At 42.5% G+C, this 26,043-nt stretch overlaps 1 protein-coding gene across 2 annotated transcripts in view; it reads left to right on the top strand.

Annotated features, from left to right (window-relative positions):
- Positions 1-26,043, top strand: part of CUNH1orf21 (chromosome unknown C1orf21 homolog) — a 219,889-nt gene that overhangs the window by 61,369 nt on the left and 132,477 nt on the right. For both annotated transcript variants that reach the window (XM_040636288.1, XM_040636289.1), the window contains exon 2: positions 18,379-18,597. In XM_040636288.1, the coding sequence (XP_040492222.1) occupies positions 18,504-18,597 (94 nt within the window). In that variant the 5' untranslated portion in view covers positions 18,379-18,503. The remainder of the gene's footprint in view (positions 1-18,378; positions 18,598-26,043) is intronic.

The following is a 26,043-nucleotide window of genomic DNA, read 5'->3' as shown; positions in this document are numbered from 1 at the left end:
GAGCCTAATTCTTCCCCGGCCTGCCTGATTCCAAAGCTTAGGTTCGTCTAACTGCCCCATTCTGCCTCTGTAGGTGGGTCCCCTGTTCCGGCCTTTATGAACTTTGGCTGGAGGCTGAGGTGTTTGAAGCCTGGGATAACTGATCCCAGTAGAGGAAGTATTACTGTTTTGTGGTGTGTACAAATTATTCCAGTGGTGTTTGCCCTTTCGTCTGTCTTCTGCTAATATTTGCTTCTCTTCAGGAATTTTGATAGAAGATTGACTGATAAGATTGATAGGGGAAAAGGTTTGTCACAATCTCCTAGTCATTCATTCATCTCTGTTAGGTCCCAGTGGGGAAACAAATAAAAGGAATTAACATATATACTAAAGGACTTAACATAGAGACTGCTAGGTCTAGACTATTTGAAGCAGTAACTATATATTATGCTTGGCACATGTGTACTGAATGGTAAATGGATATGGTTTTGACTGCTATAATTTGAAACAACTCCAAAAGTATTTCAGTTTAACATCTTCATTTGTTTATACTAACTCTGGCTTTTACAACAATCTGGCTTTTTGCCAGTTATCACAAAAGATTGGAAATTTTCTCATAATAAATTCATTCATTTATTCATTTCTAAATACATGCTATAAAAATAATTTTGAAAGAATCAAACTTAGACTAATTCAGAGCGTAAGGGCGTTAAAGTTTATGCCAGGAAACAAAATGATAGAATGCTGGAACTTCACAAAAAATGAGAAATTAGCTCTTGCATAAATGAGTTTGCAGTAAATTAAAAAAAATAGGAATCAAATAAATAGAGTGGTATTTGTACTTTTATTGTCTGTCTGTTTTAGAGGTAATTCTGTCAAAGGTTTTCCCATTCCTCGAATAAAGTTGAGTGTATGGTTTTTGTTTTTCAAGCCCAGAATCTTGGTAGCATTTGTATTTACTTAAACATTATTTAACTGCCTTCCGTGTATGTTGCATTGTGCTGTTTGTTACGAAGTACTTTTGTTTCTGCATCTTGATCCCTTTCTGGAGAACATTGACATTACAGAGACTTTTCCAGGGTCCTCAACTTGAAGTGTCAGCTTCTACCATCTTCCCTAGAAGAGTAGATTACAAAGTGGTCTGGGGAGTAGTTTATTTGGTAAATAGCCTTGACATTCAAGAAGTTCACTTTAACAGATTGGGCTCTGTTTTTCCAAAATCTAAATTGTTCCTGGAGAAGGTGAAGGGTAAATCAGACTCTTTTAAGGTTTGCCTGAACGCTTTTAGGTCAAAGAGCAAAAACTCTTAAATCTGTATCCTTAAGGAATTGATGCCGGTTATAAAAGTGCCTCGTTTGGCCTTGTGCAGTATGGAGAGGACTGCCTGCAGCTTTCCCTGTTTATTTCTCAGTGACTGAATGCCTTTCCTTTCCTATAAAAGGATTTTATGACTGTTTGTTGTGCTGTATGTTGGTTTAAGATCCCGAAGCTGCCCTAGGATTGGTACGGCTGGTATCCTTTATTAACACCTTCTCTGTTTTTGGATTCATGTTATTTGGCAAACATGTGTTGAACATCCTCTACGCATCAGTCAGTGAGTTGGGGATGGACTTTTTTTTTTTAAATGAGTAAGAGTCCATGGATTTGTCACTCACGGTCTAGTTCTGGAGACACACATAGGAGGCTGAGAGAATGCAGTGAAGAGCTGAGAGCACACGGGGACCAAGAACCACCAAAGCTTTCCTAGAAATCCTGCGCTTTTGAGCAGAACGTAGAGGATGAGTTGCCCTGGCCAAGGAGAGCGTTCGTAAGAACTTTTGCATCCATCCCCTTCTCTTTTCCTTCTTCTTTCTTTCACTTTTCCTTTGGCTGCTTCCAGTTTCCTCAGCCTCCACAGCTCCCCAGCATGTCTTTTCCTCACACCCCATTTCTCTTCAGCTCTTTTTGTTCTTCAGGACTTTTCCACATGAGGGGCTCTACGCACAGCCCCCTCCCAGGAAGCAGCGAGGAACACAGTGCAAGTGGGCGCCCTGACAGAAAGATTTCCTCCATGGTAGACTGGTAACCATCACTGCTTTTCTTTAGACATCCAAGGCACAAATTTAATTCAAAATCTTGTTGGTAGGTAGTGATAGAAATAGATCAGAAGTGGGGGGATTAGCAAGCGGTGGGAGGAAGTCACTCAGTGAGTCCCCAAATCCCAGCCGTCACTCTGCTCATTCAAGCAACTGCTACCATTGTCGAGAGAAGCAGGATCCCTCTACTGGGTGTTTATGTCCAAATAAAATGCAACTTCCGTAGACATTCAGTAGAAATTGAGCTGTGGGGGTGCCAGCGAGAGGTACTAAGGTCAGAGATGTTATAAATACCATTGAATAAGCTCTGACACTCCTATTGATTTTGTTGCTCACTAAAACCTCCGTTACTCTCAAGCAAGGGAAATCAGATGGGGTGACCACCCCCTTTTCTAGAGGTAGCCCTTCCTTTCTTCCCCACACACGGCGGGGGGCACCCTATATCTGGATTAGCTTTACTGGCATCTAGAGTTGTATTAGCGGCGCCTTCTCAGACACCAGTGAAGACCCTGGCAGATGAACAGAGCCCATTGTTGTGAAAGGCTTTGCAAATGGTAACGTGGTGTGCAAAATCAGTTGTTTTGCATCTGTGATGCCAGCAGGTGGCCTGGATTCCATAGCCCTCCATCGCTGACATTGAGGACTGGTGTCCTTCCTTTTCTCCATCCTGTCTCCATTTACCTTGGATTTCCTGTCTCCATTTCTTCCCAGAAAATGCTGATGCTTGCATGTCTGCCATCATCCGAACATCACTGCCAGAGGCAGCATTTTCAGTACGAGCACCTCACCTGACTTCTGTGACCCACGAGCACCCACATCATCCATTCTATTATTGGCCAGACCTTTTGCTGGGGACCTCAGAGTCCTCAGCCAGCCAGGGCTTGAATGGGCTTGCTCCCTGTGTGCACTGCGGTGGCCTTGTCCATCCAATGGACTGCCCTAATGCCAGTGGCCAGGACTCCCCAATGCCTTGTACACTCTGTCTTTGATCTTCTTGACAGATCGTTGTTGGTATCCAGCTTCTAATAGTGGGTGGGTTGAGTTAGAGGGAAGGTACTTCTCATTGGAGCAGTAGTCTAAGATTTTTGAACTTAAGCAAGCTACATAGGCAACCACCTGATCTGGAGTAGCCTCGGTCAGTTTGGGTCTCTCTCCTAAGACACTGCTACTGATAAATCGTCCTGATCCTTGATGCTACCCAAAGATGTGTCCTGTCGGTGAGCCCGTTTCCTGCACAACAGCCAGAGCCGTCAGCCAGCAGTCAGTTAATGTTAAAAAGAATGCAAGTCTGGCTGCTGCATTTCCTGTCTTGTAGATTGATGATCTTTGGCTGTTTTGCTGATGTCATGGTACATCTGGTTTTTTGGAGTGACTATAACAAGGAAGGAGAATGGTTAATCTAGCAAGAACTCATTATACCACGAATGATGAAGGGTGGCTTCTGTTTTTTTCCTATTTGATTTGTTTGCTTCATTGGGGAAAACAAATGATTATGTCACCCTATAGAGAATTTCACTTTCTCTTTGACATGCAAATAAACAGCCTCCCACATTTCATTTTTTTTTGCCATTGCTGGAATGGTTGATTTAAAAGACACATTGTTAAGCTGCTTTCCTATATCATGACCTGCACTACTGGGTAGGGAAGAAAAACGTAAAGTATGTATATTTTTTAAGAAATGAGGGACCCTTCGATACAAATGCCCCTAGAAGCCCAGGTCCATTAACGAGATGGATTTGATGACAAAACCAAACTAAATAAGAGGGAGGAGGACATGAGTCTTCATTGAATTTCCTGTAATACGTCTTGGAGATGAGGATTCAAATCTCACTAATGCATTAAAGAGGACATCAAAGAGTCCTTTCTCCTTCTTGTTGTTTTCATCTGACAGAATGTTCCTGGTAATGGGTACATTCGTTCATTTCCACTAAGAACGTGTTTTGGTATATAAAACACGGGAGGTGTTGGTTGTTAGAGGGTTACAGATACTGGTAAACTTGGATTTTCCCAGGCCAGATCCCAGTCGGAAACTTTATGGCCACTAGTCTCTAGTCATGTATACATTTACTATTTCTAATCCTTGACCCTGGGCTTTTGGAGCCAGGCAAAACGTGTTTTGTTTTGTTTCCTGTGCTGGCCAGTATGGATTTGTGATTAGCCAAACCTGATTTGAACAGCAGTTTGCAGGCCCATGTCTTGGGGGTATGTGGATATTATTGGGCCCTTGAGGGTATAGATCAGGGGATCTTGACTTTCTGTTGCTAGGTTACTGAACCCTGAATTACTGAGCCCTGAACATAGCATTTGTGTTCTAAAAATTGTGATTTATGGTTGAAAGCAGCTGCTGCACGTATTTTGGGGGAGAGTATGGTGAGATGTAAAATAAATAAAACTAAATAGTTAGACACAGTACATCAAACAATAATTAAAAGGAAATGTTTATGGCGAATTAGGAAAGAAATTGATTCCCCCTCCTTCTACCCCCGCAACATTGGGAGAATTATTTTGCTCATGTTCACAGAACTGTTGGGCCAGGCTTTGTAGAGCCATTATGTGAACTCAGTCATGACCGAGACTCTGTAATAAAAGTCAGCTGATTCAGTTGTGGGTGCTGCAGCCAACAGTCCTGATCTAGAGGTAGAAGTGGGGGCGGCAATCTTGGATATACGTTTTTACTTCTGTTCTTTTTTCTTTCTTCTTTCTTTTTTTTCCCCTAAATTTCCTTTTCTATTTGTAATTTTTTATCATATAGACAAAAGTTTCTATTTAAAAATAACCTTTATTCAGAGAGTAATTTTACCAAATTATGGTATAATTATACTACCAACATTTGACCTTTTAAAACAGCCTCTAATAATCAGAAATGTTCAATTGCACTTTTGGCAAAAGTTGTATTTTTTATAACTTCTATAGTTCTCCCATCCTGCACACTTCTGTTTTCTAGCCAACATGTCAGGTGACAAATATTTTCTAACCTTCTGCTTTGTGCCAAGAAGTGCACAGGATCAGACATCAAAAGCATTGAAAAAGTTAAAAATGAATTAGGATGCCAAGACAAAAATGTACAAAAATTAACAGTCTAAATAACAACGGCACAGGAGATGTCCCAAAGTTGTGTGTATGATTCTTTCCTGAGTGAGAGAGTTAAATGCTGCCTGGGGTGGGGGTGGGGGTCCGTAGAACAAGTTAGACTGAGATGGAATGCTAACTGTGGACATGTCCCAACATGGGTAGGTGATGAATGGTCATGTGCATGCCTGCTGATGAGCTTAGAGAAGGGGAAGATCGGTGTGGCTCGGGGCAAGGTTTCTTAGAGGTGACAAGACTTGTTCTGTATCTTAAAGACAGGTAGAATTTGAATCACAGGCAGAGATTAATGGGGAGGGCTTTCTGTCTGAGGTGAGACCATGACCACCTGGGAAAATAGGTCCATGGCGTCGTAGCTGGAGACTAGACTGGCTAGAGCAAGGTGCCTATGGAAACCCTTGATTTCCACGAGAAGGAGTTTAACCTTTCTTCTGGATACATTCATGTATTATTTATTCACTGTGCGCATAGTTTGAACTCAGCACTGTGAAAAGCTGGGGATACACTAAGGAGCAAGACCCGTGGAAGCGATAAGCAGTTAGGAATTGAGAACATCCTGCACTGTGATGGGTGCCATGAAGGGGAATTTTCTGGTGCGCTGGGACCCTTTGGAAGGGACAGCTCACGAAGACCAGAAGTTAGTCAGGCAAAGGTGAAGAAGAGCTTTCTAGCCGGGCGGGGGGGGGCGGGGGGGATAACAGGTGTAGAGGTGGGAAGACAAAGATAGCCTGCCGCTTGCCATTTTGAAGGCTTATTGAGTTTGTACTGTCTGCCTAGCGGTACACCCCCCCCAATAGTGGGGGAGACAAATATAGGAGGTGGTTTCTGCCCCCAAAGCACTGGTGTCTTTTCAGAGAGACGTTTAAGAAACACCAAATAATTTACTCTGGAAGTAAGATTTAGAAAAGAGAAAATTGGAGGAAGTCATGGAACGGTGTGAAATCTTCTTTCCAGAAAAGTTAAAGATGAAACAGATGTAGAGAGGTGGTATGTGAGCAGAATATTGAGGGAGAAGGGTGGTCTGTGAGACCCGCCTGATGTGATGAAGAGGACGCTGTAAACTTGGAGCAGTAGAAAGAGACAACAGTGGGGCAACAGGTCTGGGTCCCATTGGGGGAACCTCGCCCTTCAGTTTTCTTATTTGTAAATTTGGCAACCTTGACCTCAGTGGTCCCTGAGAGTGTGTCTAGCTTGAAGTCTAGGTATTTTGGGCTTAATTCCCAAGGCATTAAAGAGTTCTGGAGGATTTTGAAACAGAGGAAGGACCTAACAGAAATCAGTGCATTAAGAAGATTACTTTCTCTTTATTATAGAAAATTAATGGGATAATTACTAATTTATGAGAAGTACAGTTTTGTACTAAAAATTTTAATTGTGTTCTGATGCTTTTAAAACTGCTAGTGGGACCATTCTGATGTCCACTGGACATTGCCTTTTGAGTTCTTCTTTAAAAAAGCAAAAACCAAACAAAAGATAGGGCCTAGAAAAGCCTATTGAATGAGGGAGAGGTTTAGAGGCTGAGTCCAAAAAGTGATCTACAAATATAAATTTTAATTTGGATCCTAACAATTCTTCAGAGTTTTCAGGGAGACCTTGGAATTGGAAAATGTGTGTCCTTTATTTTTGTAGTACTGTTCCTAGGGTGGTCATGCAGTGATGTAATAGAGGTGATAATGGCGTGCCGATCCTTCCGGATACAGGAATACGACACAGCTTGCCACTTTTGCCTTTGTCATAATCCAGGACTGCAACTGCCTCAGCCTGTCCACCCACTGGAGGTCCCACAGAGATGACAGCTGGACAAAAGCCTTGTGAGAATAGAATGTGATCAAATCCTCAGTGTAACCTACTTCTGCTATTCTGTTCTCCAATAAAACAGTTTATCATCAAGCCATGTATTTAGTTCTCTGCCCAGATGAAGACTTGAATCTTCCATGTGTCAGACTAGAACCGAACGTGGATCTGTTGGAGAGTGCTAATGCCAAGGAGTACTGGCTGATACGTCTTGGTGTTCAGCTGCGGTCTTCTGTTGGTGCCCCCTGCCCCCCCCCCAGTCCTGTTGCTCACTCTCATTTTCCACTCCTGCCGAGTATGTGCCACTCTGGGTCTCTTGCTCTAAGTACATTTTGCTAGACAAGTAGGGAAGAACACCATGTTCACTAATTATGCTACTTCAAAGGGGGAACACTGGGCTGATTTAAAATAATTATTATAGAGTAGACTGCAAATTTTGGTAACATTTACAAGGTCATAATAGCTCATAGCCTATAACCCTACCTGTTCTTTAATAGCTGTTTAGTGGCTATAGACAGGCATCAAAGCCAGGGAAGAGCTTTTACATTTCACAACTCAAACCCTACAATGTGTCACGGAGATGGTGATAGGCACATTCAGTGTGGAGTCCTGAGTGAACTCAGGAGGGGCAGGAGAAGGCCTCTGCTGAGACATTAGAAAGAAGTGGCCATTACTCAGCTGACTTTGCTTTGTCCTCTGGGTCTAGTCTTTCAGCTTCTTTTTGTTTTCTTTAAAGGAGATAATTGCACAGAATGTGTTTTTGGCTGAGCTCCGCAAAATCGAAGTTCCCCAAAGTCTTGTGCATTGCTTGAAAGAAGTGTGAGAACTGATGTACCCTTTAAAAAAAAAAAACAAAACAATTCAGTAGGTTAAGGGATTTATGCCACCTGAAAATGATTATTTATAACTTCAATTTTTTGGCCTTGTAAGGACATCATCCTTAAATAGTTCTTTGTCATGGAAAGTTAATCAAAGATTTAAATTTCAGCAAAAACAAAAATACCTTGGTTTTTCCGACAGATGAGTTTTCGAAACGCTGCTAAACATCTCTGGATTCTAACTGAAAGTCAGAAAATGCGCGTCAAGGTCTGGCTGACTTATCCATTTTGGAATCTCTGGTTCCTAGTGGAATGTTGAGAACTAAACAAGTTCCCCAAAAATGATTGTTGAAATAAATAAATAGCATAGTTTTCCAGGGCAGATTAGGGCCAACCATACAAGTGCCAAGAGCTTTCAAAATTCCGTCATACTAGTATAATATTATATATTACTCCCTTCCTGTCCTTTAGAGGAAATATATACTGAACATAGTTTTAAATTGTCCATGATGGCTCAGTCGAGCATCTTTAACTGTAGTCCTTGTGATGTACTGAAGAAGTCAGCCGTCTAGGCAGTTGACCTAGGGCCTGGGGCTTGGGAGAGCTCCCTCCCTGAAAAGCCCTGGACATCTCTTTGTGAAAAAAGATTTCTAAGAGAATTCATTAGTTCGGCATCTATTGCAGACCTACTGTGTGCCCGATCTATACCAGAGGGAATATAGAAAGGAAAAATTAGGACATGGTTGTGACCTTGGAAATCGGCCCGGTGAAGGAGACAGACACATACACACATCACAGCAGCAAGATGAGTGCTGCACGTCATCAAGCCTGTGGCAAAGCTTGGGAGAGCTCACTGACCGTCAGTTTGTCTGCACTCAGCAGCCTTGGCCTTCAGAGCCCTAGGATGAGCCACACAGAAGCTGACCTCCCCACCTCCAACCCGGCAGAAACACGGTCACTGCTCAGGACTCCCTTTGCAGGCGCTGCTCACAACCACGAGCTTCTCCTGCTACAGCTCTGCTGTCTCTTGGTTCTGGTTCTGTCTGGGTTTCTTGTGTCTGCCTGCTTTCCTAAGAACTACCAAGTTGTCTCAGTTAACGTCTCATCTCTTTCCATTTCTCCTTTCTAGTCTCTTTTGCCTCTCCCCCTTTCTTCAAGTTTATTGCCATCCCATTAAGTAATAATGATAATAGTAATGATAATGACAGTAAGAATCACATATCAATTGTTTACAAATTGTCATGTGTTGTCCTAATTCACGCATTTTTTCCCCATCTTGTAAGTAAGCACCCGAGTCACCTGTGAAGTAAATAATTTGCCCAAAGCCACACAACTCCTTTCCCTCATAAAAATCACAGAATATTGGGTATAGTCTTTGCATCTCTACAACTTTTGTGGCAGGTGTGTGTGTGCACATGTCTGTGTGCATGAGGAAAAGAGAGAGAGAAACACTAAGTTCTTTACCAATAAAGAGGTTTTCATCTGTGTGCTCTCTCTTAAGATTTCAGGGCACTTCCAAATCTTGAGCTGTTCTGGATAGAACTGGAAGTTTCTAGAAGGCAGAATTTCAGGCAGCCAAGGCTTTCCCTTGGGGATGCTCTTTTCAGTCAGCAGCTCTCTGCCCAGTTGGAGAGAGGTGGGTTTCCTCAATCACTGGATCACTGCTGACTTCTCAGACCTGGGATACTGTGGCCTGAGTCCGAGCCCAGGGAGGGAGAGCTCTTAGGCCAGAGTTTGCACCAGTTTCTCAGGGATGATTTCATTTATTTTAGCAGGGAGGGGGGGAGAAAAGGAGGAAAGAGCCTATTTTGGGAGGGAAGAAGGAAGTATGTTTAGATTTTTGAGGGAGACACTGTTTTTCGACTTCTAGTATTCAACGCTTTTCAGAGTGTTACTACATTACTTTGTCAAAAGTATTTATAATTCTGAAGATATTAAATATATCTGTACTTAAATATTAGTACCAAACTGCTCAAAGACAATATAAGCAGGCTTTTTTGTTTTTAAATAATTCTCGCATCTGCTCTTAATGGTTAGTTTAGATAATTCCTATCTTTTGGGTCTATTGGTCCTATTTCCTTTTATCTACCACAGTAACCAGCTTAAGGCTGAGATATGCCACCTCAGCGTTAAGTTTAGAGATTGCATTGAATAAAAAATGAGGAACATGCTAGGCTTGCGTGAAAGTTGACGCTTTCTAATTCAGGGATGAAAACATGATACGTGCTTTCCCAGTGCGCGCATCAGACGCGGATCAGTGGCATTCGGCTCTGGCCCCCTCGGCACCATGAAGGTAACATTCAGATTTCCGAGGGATTAACCCAGCTGCAGTTGTGTTGTAGTTTATGGTGTTAAAAAGGATCAACGGCTCAAAACTGGCATGACATCTGTTCCACTGTCCTCCTCATCAGTCAGTGCTTACCGAGGGTCTGCTGAGAGTAGCGCATTATACTGATGTTTCTGCATCTTTTATGTTGTTGCATGAAATAAAGCTGAGACAGCACTAGTTTAATTAGATTGAGACTTCCTATGAATTTTAAGAACATCTCTGATCCCTTCTTTTCCTGCAATGTGCATTAGGTATTGGAATTTTATTTTACTTCATTGTGTTTCTGATCTGTTAGCCCTCTCTGAATGCTCGCCCTTCAAGGGCAGGAATCCTCTCTGTTCTTCATAGTGTATTTCAACATGCAGATCACCCAGGGTGTTCTTCATTGGCTATTCAGGAAGGATCATGACTTATTGACTTAGAATAAAATCAAATTGTGCTTCTTTAGTAATTTATACTTATTCTACTTTCACTTTCTGGTTATTTCTTGATTTTTTTTTTTTTTTTTTTTGAATCTTTCCCTTACCATCTGTTTTCTCTCATTTCTCTGCGGCCACCTATAGGAACCCTCTGGGCAAACTGATTCTACCCAGTGCTCCTGAAAAGTCATGTCCTGCACCTGGCATAGCAAAATATGCATAGAAGAATATTACCTTGCATTTATAAGTGCTTTTCCAAGCATTTCATTATCTACCTAAATCTCCAGAACAATCCAAAAAAAGAGAAGGAGCTGCTATTGTTATTCTTAGGATACTGACAAGGAAATCACATAGATTTGGTTCAAGTGACATGGTGAGCCAGCAGCACAGCTGTTATGCTCCCAGTCACCGGCGGCCTGGTACAGAGGATCCCCCCATGACGCAGGTTGACAACTTCCTGCACATACCCTTGGTATTCTGAGTCTTGGAAATGGAAGGAAGAAAGAGAACTTCCAAGTCCTGGAATATCTGCCATTGGCCTTGATCACTGAGGAGCAAATCTAGAAATAACGTAATTCTGCAGAGGTTCACCCTGGTGTGGGTGGGTGACTCTAATCAGGATCTGCTGTTTTCCTCTCTTACCTTCCCAGAAATTGTGTCAGCCATGCATGACCTGTGTGAACATATAGAGGTGACACAAGAGTGCAGCTTTCAGGTGTAGAGTAAAGGCACCAAACTCTTAAACCCCTAGCTGAAGAACAATTATTCTACAAGCTTTTTTTAAAATGCTCCGTACAAGAAACATTTTTAAAATTTATTTTATTCATTAAAGGCAGGATAGAGAAGAGGAAATAGGAAAGCTAAGCTTTGTTCATCTTTCCACTTTATACATAATTGAAATCAACACCCTCAGGCCCAAACATCATCAGTAATAATCCTCAGCCTTCATAGGGCTTCTCAGAATGTTGGGGTTTCAGACTTGCAAGGATATCCTAACTGGGTAAGTTTGGAAAGCAAAGTTTGTAAATAAATTGAATCTAGATAAAAACAAAACAAATGGCTTTTTTGTAAGTGGCAGTTTCATCCTTAGCATCCCTCAGACATATGTTCAAGTAGATCATCGAATCAAGGAGAGAGGCTCAGAGAGGTGAAGCTCAGCCTTGGTACCGAGGCAGGCATGCGTGCGATACCTGAGACCAGCGCTGGGATTCTCACTGCCACTGTGGTGCCCTTGCCGCCATGCCTCCTCGTCCCCACACCTCACTGCCCAAATCCTGCAGAAGTGTATCATCTTGAACAAGACTTACGATTGTTAACGTTTCTGAGAGACATCTCCATGCAATTATCATTTGTGGAAGTGAGAGTTTTCCCGTAAAGAAAGCAGGTGCCAAAATGCCTGTTTCTTGGACTTAATAGCATATTGTTGATTGTCATGCCACCAAATGAGTGTGAGGTGAGGAATGAATGTCTTCTGTAATGCCAGCAATTGCTGGTAAGAAGATTTGACTTTCCCAGATTACCCTCATGTCAAATGTGACATCTCTTTATGTATGACTTTCAGCATTCACAATGAAATGTGAAATGGTGTTAACAGAAGCCCAAGCGTACCAAGGCTTCAAGATTAGAAATCACTTTTAGGCTGCCTTTCTTCTTCTCCCCGCACCACCCCCCCACCCAGTGGGTTGCTGTATTAACACTCATTATAGCAAAGCAGAGCAGATGGGCAAACAGACTGATTAGTTATTTATATATATATTTTTTCTTTATGGAGCTTAGATGTTGGCTCTTCCTTTAATAAAAGAAAGGAGTTTTTAGATGTTGCCTTGTCTTGATTTCCCTTTTTAATCAGAGGAAAAAAGGGGGCACTTTGCTCCTGATCTATTAATAATGTGGCTATATCCTTTTCTTAACTGCTGACTTCATAGCTCTCTGTGTACCCATTTCAATCAGAATTTGATTTCTCTCCAATCTTCGAGCTGCGTGTGGTACATTCATGTTCTGGCCTAGCATTTCTTTATGGAGCTTATCGCTTTTAATTCATTTTTTTAGAAGTGTCTTTCTTGACAAGGAAACTGTCTACAGTATTTTGGGCTTTTTCATCCAAAATGAAAAAGACTAGAACTGATTGGTGGAAAGTGAAATTATCCATAATATTATGTCAATAGAAATATTTTCCCATGTTTTTCCTCTTTTGAAAAAAGGTCAGATATCTCTTTGATCTTTCTCAAAACAGAATTTATGTACTTCTTTCCTTCCCAATTTTATAAGAATAGATTTTTCTGATGAAACCATGCTTCCAGTTAAAAATTAAGGGAAAGAGAAAGGCCATCAGCAATCCCACTTCTGGATATATATTCAAAGGGAACAAAATCACTATCTCAAAGAGATGTCTGCACTCCCATGTTCATTGCAGCATTATTCACAATAGTCAAGGTATAGAAACAACCTAAATGTCCATCATGGATGAATGGATCAAGAAAATGTCACACACACACACATACACACACACTCTCTCTCTCTTTCTCTCTCTCTCTCTCTCCCCCCCTCCCCAGTGGAATATTAGCCTTAAAAAAAAAAAGAGAGATCCTGCCATTTGCAACAACACTGATGAACTAGAGGGCATTATGCTAAGTGAAGTAAGAGAAAGACAAATACTGCATGGTATCATTTATATGTGCAATCTAAAAATAAAATAAGTAAAACTCAGAAACAGTATAATGGTGGTTTCCAAGGACTGGGGAGGGGGGTGGGAGAAATAAGGAGAGGTTGGTAGAAGGATACAAACTTTCAGTTACAAGATGAATAAGGTCTGAGAATCTAATATATAACATAGTGACTGTAGTTGATTAGCACTGTGTTTTATAATTGCAAGTTGCTAAGGGAGTAGAACTTAAGTGTTCTTGCGAAGGAAGGAAGGAAGGAAGGAAGGAAGGAAAGAAAAGAAAAAGGTTAATATGAGAGTGGCTAGATGTGTTAATTAACTCAATGGTGGGATCCCTTTCACGATGTGTGCATGTATCAGATCATCTTTATGGAGCTTGAACACTTGCCGTGTATTGCCGTTTTGTCAATTATACATCAGTGGAGCTGAAAACAGTAAAATACAAATAAAGAGAAATCACTGGCATTGGGAAAAAAGGAGAAAAAGCCTTAATAATCCATAGTCTTTTCTTATAAAAGGGCAAATGTATCACATGTATGTAATAGATATTCATAGAAAGGTAATGGGCTTAGTTGTGTATAGAAAAGAATTTTCTAGTGTTATAATGTGGAGTGTTCTCTAACAGTAATTCCTATAGTGATACTCAAAGCATTACCTAAAGAGGCTTGAGGCATAGTGTAAGGAGAGGAATGATAAACATGCATGGTTACAAATGTTTTAGTCCTTTTAAAAATTTTTGAATTGTATTTGTAAATTTGCTATGTATTTTGTCAAAAGCAGGAAAAATATCCTATAAAGATGGTCCTAAAGTCAGTTAGCTCATAGTGTTGTGGATAGGGATTCCAACTTCTAATTTCATGGTGTAGGATAATGTACCCATACAGCTCTTTGGGGAGACTTTTACACAAAGCCATGGGCAATTAATTGGATCCCATGTTTTTAGAGGTGCCTGATGATCCTAGCATATAGATTATTTAGTTTTTTTAAACTGTCCTCAGTGAGACTTGGTATTATTAGAAGATTCTATCAAACATCAAAGGATACTTCAGCTTACTTCTCACACTGTGGTCTGACTTCAGAAATAGCATGCTGTTAATAACAATATGTGAAAACGAGACTGAGCTCTGTCCAGCTTCGTGGTCTCGGCATGTCTGTCTGCACCATCAGACTCACCTCTCTAAGTGCTGTGGTTTCAGGAAGGGGCGTGAATAGAGGGTGTGGGGTATAGCAGAGAAAAGCTGTGCAAAGCCAATGAGAGAATGGAAGCTAAAAAAAAATGCTAGGGTTTCTGTGAGGGATGGTACAAACCAGAGGGAAGTGTTTGGAGCAGATTATCGTGGCAGACACGAGGGGGGCATTTCTGAGGGTCTGCTCAGTTTGAGGTCTCGGTGAGACTACAGTCAAAGTAAGAGAATTTTCAGGAGAAATGGAACCGCGACGTTGCGTCAGGCTAGAAGAGAGGTGCAGTGCAGGGGTGTTTTAGTGATGGTTCTTTAGCTGTGGGCAGGCCTTGAGCCTGATCTCTCTTGACGTTCCCTCTCTCAAGGCTGAATCAGGTGCCTGTGGGGTGAGCTCACCTCTCTTCCTGGGGTTCACCTGCAGTAGCTCTGCCACCACTGCTGTGAAACCGATCTTTCTCCTGATCGCTTCTCTCCGAATGTTCGTCTTCTGTGGGCATCGGGAGGAAAGCTGTACCTTGTGTATCTCTATATACCCCGTGCCTGCCGGACACTTGGTAGTTTTCAGATGAATGAATGATTGGACAATTGCTTACGTGCAGGATCCAGATGATGTAGTAAAAAGCTTTTCCTCCTGATCCAAGGTTAACTTTATGAATTAGACATCTTCTGCCTCTTCAATGACTTCATAATCATAACCCTCAAAATGGACAACATATTGGGGCGCCTGGGCGGCTCAATCAGTTTAGCATCTGACTCTTGATTTCTGCCCAGGTCATGATCTCAGGGTTGTGAGATCGAGCCCCATGTCCAGCTCCACACTGGGCATGGAGCTTGCTCAGGATTCTGTGTCTCCCTCTCCCTCTGTCCCTCCTCCCCCCCAAGGGCAACCTATTAAAATACATTTCTGATGAAGTTGTAAAACTCGAAAACATCACTCATGAAATTACTGACGTAAAATAAAGAGTGTATGTGTTTCAAAAACAAAATCCCTACCTAGTTAGGATTTGGAGAGAACTCATATTGACCGTGCATGCCTTTAAAAAAATATAATTAAATGGAAGCTTCCTGAGCCATCACTTGTATTGGATGTAAATCGTGTCTAATCTGCTTATTAACATGCCCCTCACCTCCATGCCTGAATAACAGAGACGTCCTTCTAAAAGGTATTCTTAGATGTTTCACTTTTGTTAGTCTGCTGCAGTTTATTTGATTTTCATGTGATTTCACCTTTTTAAATTCAAGTAAGACTTTTTAATATAAACACAACTTTTAAAACACGGAAGAAACACCACACAATGCTTTTCAGGGGTAGCAAAGGATAATTCACATCTTAGATCCTTACATTAATTTCTTGGATAGTATATGAGGCTGTGAACAGGAATTTGGAATGAGGACGAGAAAAGCGAGAGGGACTCCCAGAGAGGACAGTTCTCAAATTGCCTCTGGATCACCACTGTCCTTCAGGGATTCTGTTAGGGTTTCCCATTCTCCTTCCTGTTTTCACTTTCTTTGGAAGAGGTGGCAGCAAGGAGGTTTCCCCTCTCACTTCAGCTTGCTCTCCTGTGGACATGTGAGCTTGTTTTCCCACATTCCTTTTTGAAAAGTGAGAAATTCGTTCTGGGGGCCCACACCGTTCCCTTAGGTGGTGATGCTGGAGGTGGGACTGAGGGAGGTCTGCCCCCGAGAAAGTGCTGGCCCGTAATGCATGGCGTCGGCAGCAGGAGGAACGACCCTCAGCAGCCTCGTGCTTGGAGACGAATTCTCCCCTTCTTCTACCTTCGGAATTGAATCCCATCTCTCATTCTTATCGTCTCACATTTCAGTGATGTTTCTTCAAAAACTATGATAGGATGACAGAATGGGTTTCTGCACTACTAATTTAATAACTCTCAACGGGTGCTCAGATTTGTACCAGAGAGACGTCCTTATCGTTAAGTTGGATAAAGTGAGCAAGGCCTCCTCCAGGCCCTTCACAAAGCATCAGCAGTGCCGTCCCCTTCGCTGCCCTGCTCCCACCTCCTCCCGCCAAAGGAGGGTGAGTATGGGCTCACGCGCACACACTCTCACGCGCACACACTCTCACGCGCACTCTTCCACGTTCTAGTGTCTTAACTCAGCCACTTCCTCATGACTGGGTGATGCTGCTGTCCTTTCAGCCTTGCAAATTTCTACCGGACTTTTAAGGCTCTACAAAATATTGTTTCCTCTTTTAATTCCTGCCCTTGCCCAGTCATAATTTCATTTTTTTGTTTGTATTTAATTCTGCATTGCCATAGATTCCTGTGAAACCTCTATCATGGCACTCCTACGCGACATTGTAGATTTTTAAAAAATGTCTCGCCCACGCACATTTCCCCCATCAGGCCCCTGAGCTGTATAGACCAGTATGAATAGACCATTAAATCAAAATACTGTAGTTTTAACGACATCACTGCTAAATGTGTTTGTGTGTGCGTGTGTGTGTGTGTGCTCCATATAGCTTTAAAAATATGAAAAATGTGTTAACAAGATGTTACCCAATCGTATAGAGAAACTACAAACATCAACTGTTTAGGGGATTAAAAAATCTTCCTTTTTTGTAAAACTTGACCAACTAACCCTAACCCTATACTTCCTGTTAATGATTTGATAGAACCAGGGCTAGAAAGTAGTATGAAGAACTATGCAAAGACAGGACTAGTGTTACAGCCATGGAGTCGGTATTGCAATTTGCATTTGCGTGGCTTCATTTAAGATCATTACCTTTGTATCTAAGTTTGCTTTTGAGATTGATTTGAAATTACCTTTCAGTATAAGGTTAATTTGAAAAATTCCCTTTGCTGAGATTTTATGGCTTAAATGATTAGATTTCTACATCTATAGGTGTCCTTAGAGCCCTAGGAAGGAGGCCTTCAGCTGTGTTTTAGTTTCTAGAGCCGTGTTCCTAAGCCGGAGAAACATCAGTTGTTTGTAAAGGGGAGAGGGGTGTAGGGGGACGTGAGTGCTAATCCATACCAAGTGCATGGCCTGACGCTTCTTTTCCTCTGCTTGGGTGTGAAGAGGTAAGGGCCTGTACTACAGTGGGGTGGATGGAGACGAAGGAATGGGTAGATAATCCAAAAGAAACATCTATGAGATAGGCGTAAGGTGTCTACAAGACTGGAATGGCTGGAAAAGGATGATGAAAGAATAAAATAAATAAACAGCAAACCCCGAGAATTTGGGCAGCGACCTTGGGTGGGGTGGGGAAGGTATATTTACTGAAGATAACTGAAGGACTATCTTCTTTGTGGTTTATCCATAAATTCTCTTTCAGTCTTTGTTAGCGGTCCAATAGAGGTACAAAAGCTCTAATAAGAGGTGGGCAATCACCTTGTTTTGTTCTCTTCATCTTCCCACATCTTCTCAATCCTTAACGCATTCAGCTAGCTAAGCAGAAAATGGACAAAAGTAAGTTTGAATCCTTGCCCCCATCTCCTTCCCTTATCTTCCAAAACACGGTCAGCTCAGGTAAAATAAAATACAGAGTTCCTTACAGAACCCACTAGAAGTTTATAAATTAGCCCATATTTCAGCCTGAGGAGGAAGTCCACTTCATCCTGGAAAAAATGGAGGATCTGAGAAGAGCTGGCTTGCAAGGCAGGAGGGGGAAGATGGAGAATTTTTCCCAGTGTCCTGAGCTGGGTAGATCTCATAAATGTGCTTTTCTTACTCTGAAGGTTTTTGAGATTCCAGAACATCAGCAAACATACACGCACTTTGTATGTAGCAAGGAGTAGTGCTCAAATATTTATTTGAATAAACAAATACGTACGTTTTTGTTATCTCCTCAAAAAGTTCAGCCATGCATTGTGCAGGGGCATGCCTTCTGGTCTTGCTTTCGGAGTGAACATCAGATGAAATTGGGCCATGTTGCCTTTCCTCCTCAGCACCAATAGCTCCCCCAGGGCAGTGGGGTCATGCGGGGATCCTAGTGCACTGCTGATCACACAGCACGAGGCACTGAGACCCAGGCTTCGTTTCACTCATTCTGATCCAGCTTTCTGTTCTTGCAGGTGCGCACATCTTGACCGACTCAGCAGGAAGGTGGATTTTCTTTGTGTTTAAAGAAAAGAAAATGTCCCCGTGTCTGTAGAGATGCTTTGCAGTTCAGCCCGGCGGAAGCTGACCGAATGAGACTATGGGCTGTGCCTCTGCTAAGCATGTTGCCGCTGTTCAAAGTGAAGAGGACGCCCAGAAAGGGAAGAACTACCAGAACGGAGACGTGTTTGGCGGTGAGTGCCGTTGAACTTGACTCTTGACCTCTTGACCCGGGCTGTTCACTTTCTCAGGAGCGAATATTTGTAGTGGGTTTTTTTTTTGGGGGGGGGGGGAGGCTGCTGGGTAAAGTGCTGGTGAGATATGGCTCGAAATCACTGCAGATCATTTACGTGGAGCAATTGCCATAATAATTCGTACATAGAGGATTTTGAGGAGCATTATGGAGGTTTTATACGGAAGCATTTAAGTGAAGCTTTAAATAACGAGTAGGACTTAAATGGGTACATAGCACAGCAGCCACAGGGGGTCCTGGAGGAGCGCTGTAAGACCAGAAACACAGCTGTCCCAAAGTGCAGTGAGTGAGGGTTTGTAAATGAGAGAGTGAGGTGTTTTTTAGGGTTAGTAGTTACTCTTTATGTTGCTTTTTATTTGCATTTTTTCAGATTAAAAAATACAAATACAGTGAATTTAATAATCATCTTTTAACCTTTCCGTGATGATTTAAAGTGACTTTAGAATATCTAGTGCAAAGATCATAACCTGCCAACCCATGGCCACATCTGGCTTCTAAATATATTTTCTTTGGCTCCCAGAGAATTATGAAATAAAGCGCAAGGCAGTATTCAAAACTCAGGGTGTTTCACATAAAACCCCCAAATTTCTTCAGAAAATCTGGCAACACCTGGTCTGTCTTCCCTGAGGCAACAGTCAGTGGGCTTAGGTAGCAGTGGCCCCCCTCAGTCCAGCTGTGGCCTCCAGGGAGCTGCTGAGCCTGCCCTGAAGAGCACATCAATTCACATTCACTCATGAACGTTACCTGCCTGGCTGCTTACAGGCTTCTGAGTTTGCCTGGTGATGAGTTTGTCCCTTAGAAGATCAGCTATTGCTCTGGTGCCACAGAGTTAGTACAAAATTCCAGTTGGGAAGGCAGACGTAGCAGTTTTGCTGAATTGCTTTAACGGTGACAATCCACAACTGGACCCATGCATGCCACTCTTGTGTTCAGCCACTGTCAGGTCATTCTACAGCATTTTGGTCCATTGTAATGGTTGTGCTGGTCCTTGGTGAAGAATTGGGGTGCTGTGGGAAGACTAATGCTCTGTGAAAAGTGGACTAGTGTATATGGGAGGAGGATTTTGTGTTGTGTCATTTTAGGGAAATGTATGTGTTTTCTGGAACAAATTTGCTTCTGGTGGTGACTGCCTAGAAAATTCAGAGCTGTGGAGAAGAATAACATGTGAGCATCTAAATAAAACTTGACTTCAGATCACTGAGACCAGTTTCTGGGAAAACAGTTAATTGGAACTAGAGTCATTCTGTCACCCTCAAACACTTAACTTTTGAGAGAATATAACCTAGTATCGAGGATTTGTTCAAACTAACTTCTCTGTGATATTCTGTGTCATTATCATTTTTGTAACAAAAGCTACCATTAGTGGAGCTGCCACCATATGTCAAATATGTCGAAGCATTTATACATTCATTTTCATGGTGAATTTTCACAACAATCCTGTGAAAGATGTGTCATCCCAGTTTTACATATTTGGAAGCTGAAGCACAGAGAGACTAACTGGTCCCAAGTTGCCCAGCTACAAAGCCACAGACTGAGGTCTCTCTGACTCCAGAGTCCATGTTGCTTCTCTCGATGTTGTTGCCTGGCGTCCTGCTGCCTCCCATTGGTCACTCATTCTTCAGTGCAAAAATGTATTGACTGGCCTGTACAGGATATGCCAAGACCTTTTGCTGAATGCCATGGAGGCTGCAGAGGTAAATAATACGTAAGCCTCCCTTTCTAGGACTTACGAAGAGGATGAGAAAATGTTATGAGGCAGGATAAGCCAAGTACCAGAAGAGGAAAAGACATGCATCGTGATAACAGTCAAAGAGATGGAGAGACTGCCTTAAAAGGTGGGATCAGAGTAGGTTTCTAGAGGTGACATCTGAACCTGGCCTTAAAGGACCAGAAGAATCTAAACTTGTTGGATGAAGGGTGCAGAAAAGAACTGGATGAAGAAAGGCTAGAGGTACTGTGAGACTTACTTGAGAATTACAAGTAATCCAGTTGAAATGGAATATAAAATTTAAGTGAGAGAGAACTGGCTAGAAAACTACGTTAGGGTTAAATTCTAGAGAACTTTGAATACCAAATTACAGTCTTTAGAAAGATAGACTGTAAGAGCAAAAATCAGTGATATTCAGCATATTGCACTTGCATTGAGACCACCTAACAATCCAGTTGGTAATTCAGTTTCAGCTTTTATAGGTGAGGAGTCTTCTATTATTCTAAAGTACCATGTGTATTTGGCAAATGTTGGCATCTAATAAAGGAGCCTTCTTTTAGTCACCTATCCCTCAGTACTGGACAACCTTAAGATCTCAGCAGCATTCAACAACAAGCATGTCTTTCTTGATCATGAGTTGGTGAGTCAGCTGGAGTGGCTCTGCTTCATGTCACTCATCTTCCTCCTGGGACCAGGGAACTTCAGGAATGGGGAGGGGGGCATGCTCTTCTTTTGCAGAAGGGTAAAAATGCAAGCGATACCCAAGATGCCTCTTAACCTTGGGTTTATAGCTGGCCCGGCATGCACCTGTACCCACATTTTACTGGCCAACTCAAGTCAAATGAACGGGCTCAAAGACGAGAGGCAGAGAAACACATCTGACCTCAGTGCATTCGTGACAAGGGTGTGGATGTGGAGAAGGGTCAAGAACTGGCGCTAATAATTCAGTCCACCCCCAGCCTGCCCAATCATTGCTGCCTGTGTGGATCCATGCGGTTCATGCAGTCTGAGCTTTTTTTCAGCCTCCTAATACTTACGCTGAAGTTTTATTCACTCCAGGATTCATCATTTTGTTAACTCTTTCTAACGTAAACATTTGTGGGTTTGTGACATGGTGTTAGATACAGCAGAACAAGGAAGGGGAGAGCTTCTTGAATCAGACAAGGGAGATGGTTTTTGATAGTCCCACAGGGCTCTGGGGGTAGAATTGTCAGAGGGCAGTGTGAACATCAGAGAAGGTCCTGTCTGTGTTTCTCCACTTAAATTTTAGTTTGCAAGCAGAGCAAGTGTATAGAATCCCAATATGATCACAAATGGTGACAGGTGACTGGCAGATCTGGCTCACTTTTACCCACTTGATATCTTTGTAACCTATTGTTTCAGTAACTTATTACCTCATAACAAAGAACTCCACAGTTAGTGGCTTGAAACAAGCACTGATTTATTATTTATCACAATTCTGTGGGGCACCTGGGGTGCATCTGTTGTTTTTGCCTGGGCTCAACCAGGTAGCAGCGTTTAGCTGGGAGCTCAGCAGGGCTCATGTAACCAAGGTGGCTTCAAGTCTCTCTTTCTAGCTAGAAAGCCAAACTTTTCACGAGGTGGCTGGTTTCTAAGAGAGGAAGTAGAAGCTGTCAGGCCTATGAAGACCCAGCCTTAGAAGTCCAAGAACATCACTTTTGCCTCATTCTGTTGATTAAAGCAAGTCACAAGACCGTCCCAGAGTCGAGAGAGCTAGAGGTCTCCATCTGTTGAGTCTGAGGAATTGTTAGGGCCCATCTTTGGAGACTAGTTCCCTCAACCACTGAGAGAGGCAGTGAGAACCCCATGACTGGATTGTATTCCAACCTGGACAGTTAGAGTCTGCTTTCTAAATCACTTGCTCTGTTTTTTACTGAATAAAGTTACCTCGTTCACTTTCTAGAAGCCGTTTTTAAATGTTTAAAAATGTTATTACTGCTTGTTGTTGAAGAGTTGACAAAGTCTGTGAAGGATGGCATATTTGGGGATGGCTCAGAAGTATGTGTCTCTGAGTGTGTGTACACACACACATTCGATCCTTTTCCTAAAGGTGTGAATTTAATTTCATAGTTTCTAAGGACATGCTGGGGAGCGTTGATAAACAGTGTGCTTTTACAAATGGTAATTTCCACTTTTTATGAAGCAGTTTGGACTCCATGATGTTTTGGTTATTTAGGAACCCGACCACTCCAAATGTGTGTTACAGAATATGTGTAGAATATTCCACCATAGAGGATTAAGTGACAAGAGAGCATCTTCGATTTCGTAGAATTCAGGAGGTCATTGACAAGGAGCTTTATCACTACGTTCACCTAGAGACTTTCTTTTCCTTTAAATACGGAAGTATAAAAAGTTTCAGGTCTAAAGTTGTGCCTCACATCCATGTGGCCTGTTCAGAAGTAAAATCCTGACCAGAAATCTCCCATCTCCAGATTGGAATTTTCCTTCCCAGTGGTCGGGGCCGATGTGAAGAGTGGTCAGCAGATCTGCTGAGGTCAGTTGGAGGACAGCTGAGCAGATTGCCAAAACCAGCTTGCATCAAATGAGTGACCAGCAGGTTCAAGTTATCATGAACTAGTTAAGCAAGTTCTAAGGAAAGCCAAGTGCTTGTTGGATTTCTTTCAACAGCCATTCACTTAGACTCTTAAAGTAGGTGCACAGAACAGATTCAAGACTTATTAGGGAAATTAACATGTCAAACCTGAGATCATTATCTCTTCTGCAGCCCACCGCAAGGGGAGAAGGCTCTTTACTTACATTGACTTTACTATTTGCCCGAAGGTCACCACCATTCTTCCAGGAATATAGGCTTTAACCTTGAAAAGGCTTTAAAGTCGAGGCCTTTGTCTCTTCCAGTTCCCAGCTCCTGTGATTCTTGCTGCCCTCCCCAGAAGCTCTTTCCCTGCCGTGCTATAGCCCATCACCTGGAATAGCGCCATGTCCTCCGAACTGAGCTCCACAAGCCCCCTTGGTTGTTTGTTTTCTTCTTGGATTTTTGTTATTGTTCTTGTTGTTCATTTTAACTCTCCATTTTTTGCCCTGTTGTCAGAATCTGTCAGGTTTTTCTAAGTGCTCCTCTGCCTGTGTTCATTCTCCTGTTCCAGAACTTTCTGCGGCGCCTAGTTCTTAGCCAGTAAAATCCTAAATCCTCAGTGAACCAGGCAAGGCCTCGCAGAGGGCTCATAGCCACGTTGGCATCCTTGTTTCACACTCTGTCCTTCATGTTCCCTGTTCTTCAGCCAGACTGGACAGCTCACCCTCTGACCTCAGACACACCTGTCTCCCCGGCCCTCTGGTACTCCATGACCTCTGCTGGGCATAGGCCCTTTCTCCTGCCTTCATTTTTTTTAAATCCTGCTGTTCTTCCAAACTTCACCCAAACTTTCATGAAGCTTTTCTAATACCTTCAGGAAGTATCTCTTTCCTGCCATCCCAGAATACCTTTTTACATACTTACATACTTGGTTTATTTCTTTATGTCTCATCTCATTATTTGTGTATATGTGTCATCTCTCTTATGAGCCGGTTAGCCCGCTGAACGCAGGGACTGTAGATCTTGAGGGAAACCAGGGTTCCCAGAACTCTAGGAGCTGGAGGCAGAGAGATTGTTTGGGGATCAGGTGGGGCCCTGCCTGAGCCAGCTTCCTCATATGACGAGGTGGCTGAGTTTGGCCTAAGGTCCAAGAGAGTCTGAGGTTTATAAATTTTCCCTTAAGTGGAGGTACTTAGGTTATTACAGTAAATTCTTCTGGAATAGCAGTATAAGACTGAATATAAAAGGGAAGCAGTAAAGCAAGATTTTGGCCGCTCTGTCTCCCCTGGGCTCTATATTGCCGTGTAGTGTTAGTTAAGTTCTGACGCTCAGCTGTGTAAATGGGCAACATATAACAGGATTGTCTGTGTGCGTGTGTGTGTGTGTGCGTGTGCGTGTGTGTGTGTACGTGTCCGTGTGTGAGAGGGAGATGGTACTATCTGATCCGTTACCCATCTAAAATACTGTAGGGACCAACTTGACAGGTTATGGGAAGATTACATAGGAGAATATATCGCATTCCTTCAGAAAGTCAGAGCCGTTGAAGGCAAAGTAATAATTCACTGTTTCTTTCTGCAGTAATTTCTGATTGCATGAAGTGAAGATTAATTAAAATTAATCCGCGTTCGTGTTTGTTAGACAGTAACAGGATAATGTTACCTCTGTGCCATCCAGTCCCGTAGCCTCTGGCCACCTCTGACTATGAAGCTTGTGAAATACGCCTAGTTCTAATTGAGATATGCTATGAACATGAAGTACACACAGGATTTTAAGGACTTAATATAAAAAAGAGTATAAGATAGCTCATTAATGATTTTTTATTAATTACGTATTGAAGTGATAATATTTGGGGTATATTGGGTTAAATAAAATACATTATTCAAATTAGTTTCATCAGTTTCTTTTTGCTCATTTGATGTGGCTCCTGGAAATATTTAAAGTACATCTGTAACTCACATCATCTTTCTATTGGATGGTGCTGGTTTAAGTCAAGGAAGTGTTGGTGTTTAGGGCTCCCTTTTCTTTCCTGGTTCAGCTTTGGCGTTTACTTACTCTGGAATCCAAGAGAAAAGGAGTTAGTTAGGCTGAGACAGGTGGGGGAGCAGGTGTTGGGGTACACAGGACAGCTGGAAATGTAGAGACGGGGGAGCAGCTTCGCGGAGGAGGAAGAGCACACTCTCTGGCTTGCTCTCTCTGCACGAATTAGCGGTAGTCTTTAGCTGCCTCTCATGGAACTTCTTTTGCTGGCCTAGGGAGGCTTCTGTTGACTTCTGAAGTTGTTATTTCCCAAAGATCAGAGAAGAAATCATTCTCTCCGGCACCCCCCCCCCCGCCTTTTTTTTGTTGTTTTGTTTGCATCGAGTTGGTAAAGCACCTTAAGGGCAGGAGAAGTGTTTGATGGGTTTGTGACAGAGCCAGGTCATGGTCATGAAAGCTGGAAAAAAAAAATTAAGTCAAGATGAGTGAGGAACCAGGCCCTGGGTTTAGCCTTTGAAGACTCCACCGTGTCTTGAGCTGAGCCTCCCAAAGCTCTCAATGGCTCGAAGTGCACATGGAGCTCGTGAAATTATAGAAGTCAGCCTACCTTGGCCAGGGGCTTTCATCATACTCTTCCGGAGCAGAAGTGCTTAGCCCAGTGCCTGGCTCAGAGAAGATGCCCAAATGGCTCCTGCGCCATTCTGTAGGGGCTTGTTGCTTTGACAAGAGGTAAGACTGTATCATGAGCACGTAACAGTGACTGTGAGTTCTTTCTCGAGCTCGGGTTTTTCCATCCCCGCTGCTTGTGTTGCCTTTGGCAAGTAACATAACTCATTAGTGCCCGGGTTTCTTCATCTATGAAATAGAGATAATAATAGAATCCACCACTAGGAGTCGTGTGGAGGACCAGATGAATCAACACGGAAGCACTTAGAACATTGTCTGGTGCTTAGTTAGCACCGAGCATCAGTTATAAATATGAGTAGATTTGCCCCACCTCTTCACTCTTGCCCCTCACCCACCTCAAAATACACCACGCTAGAATGTCCCGTGATGCAGAATCTGATCTAGCTGAGGTAGAGTCAGTCTGAATTTCTAGTTGGAAGAATTTCCTGTAACAGAAAGTCAAGAAAACTCTCTCTCTGTAT

This window comes from Ursus maritimus, unplaced genomic scaffold (assembly GCF_017311325.1).
Source record: "Ursus maritimus isolate PB19 unplaced genomic scaffold, ASM1731132v1 scaffold_2, whole genome shotgun sequence".
NCBI classification, from domain to species: domain Eukaryota; kingdom Metazoa; phylum Chordata; class Mammalia; order Carnivora; family Ursidae; genus Ursus; species Ursus maritimus.
The sequence above is the reverse complement of the archived record's forward strand: the minus strand, read 5'-3'. Positions and strand labels throughout refer to the sequence as shown.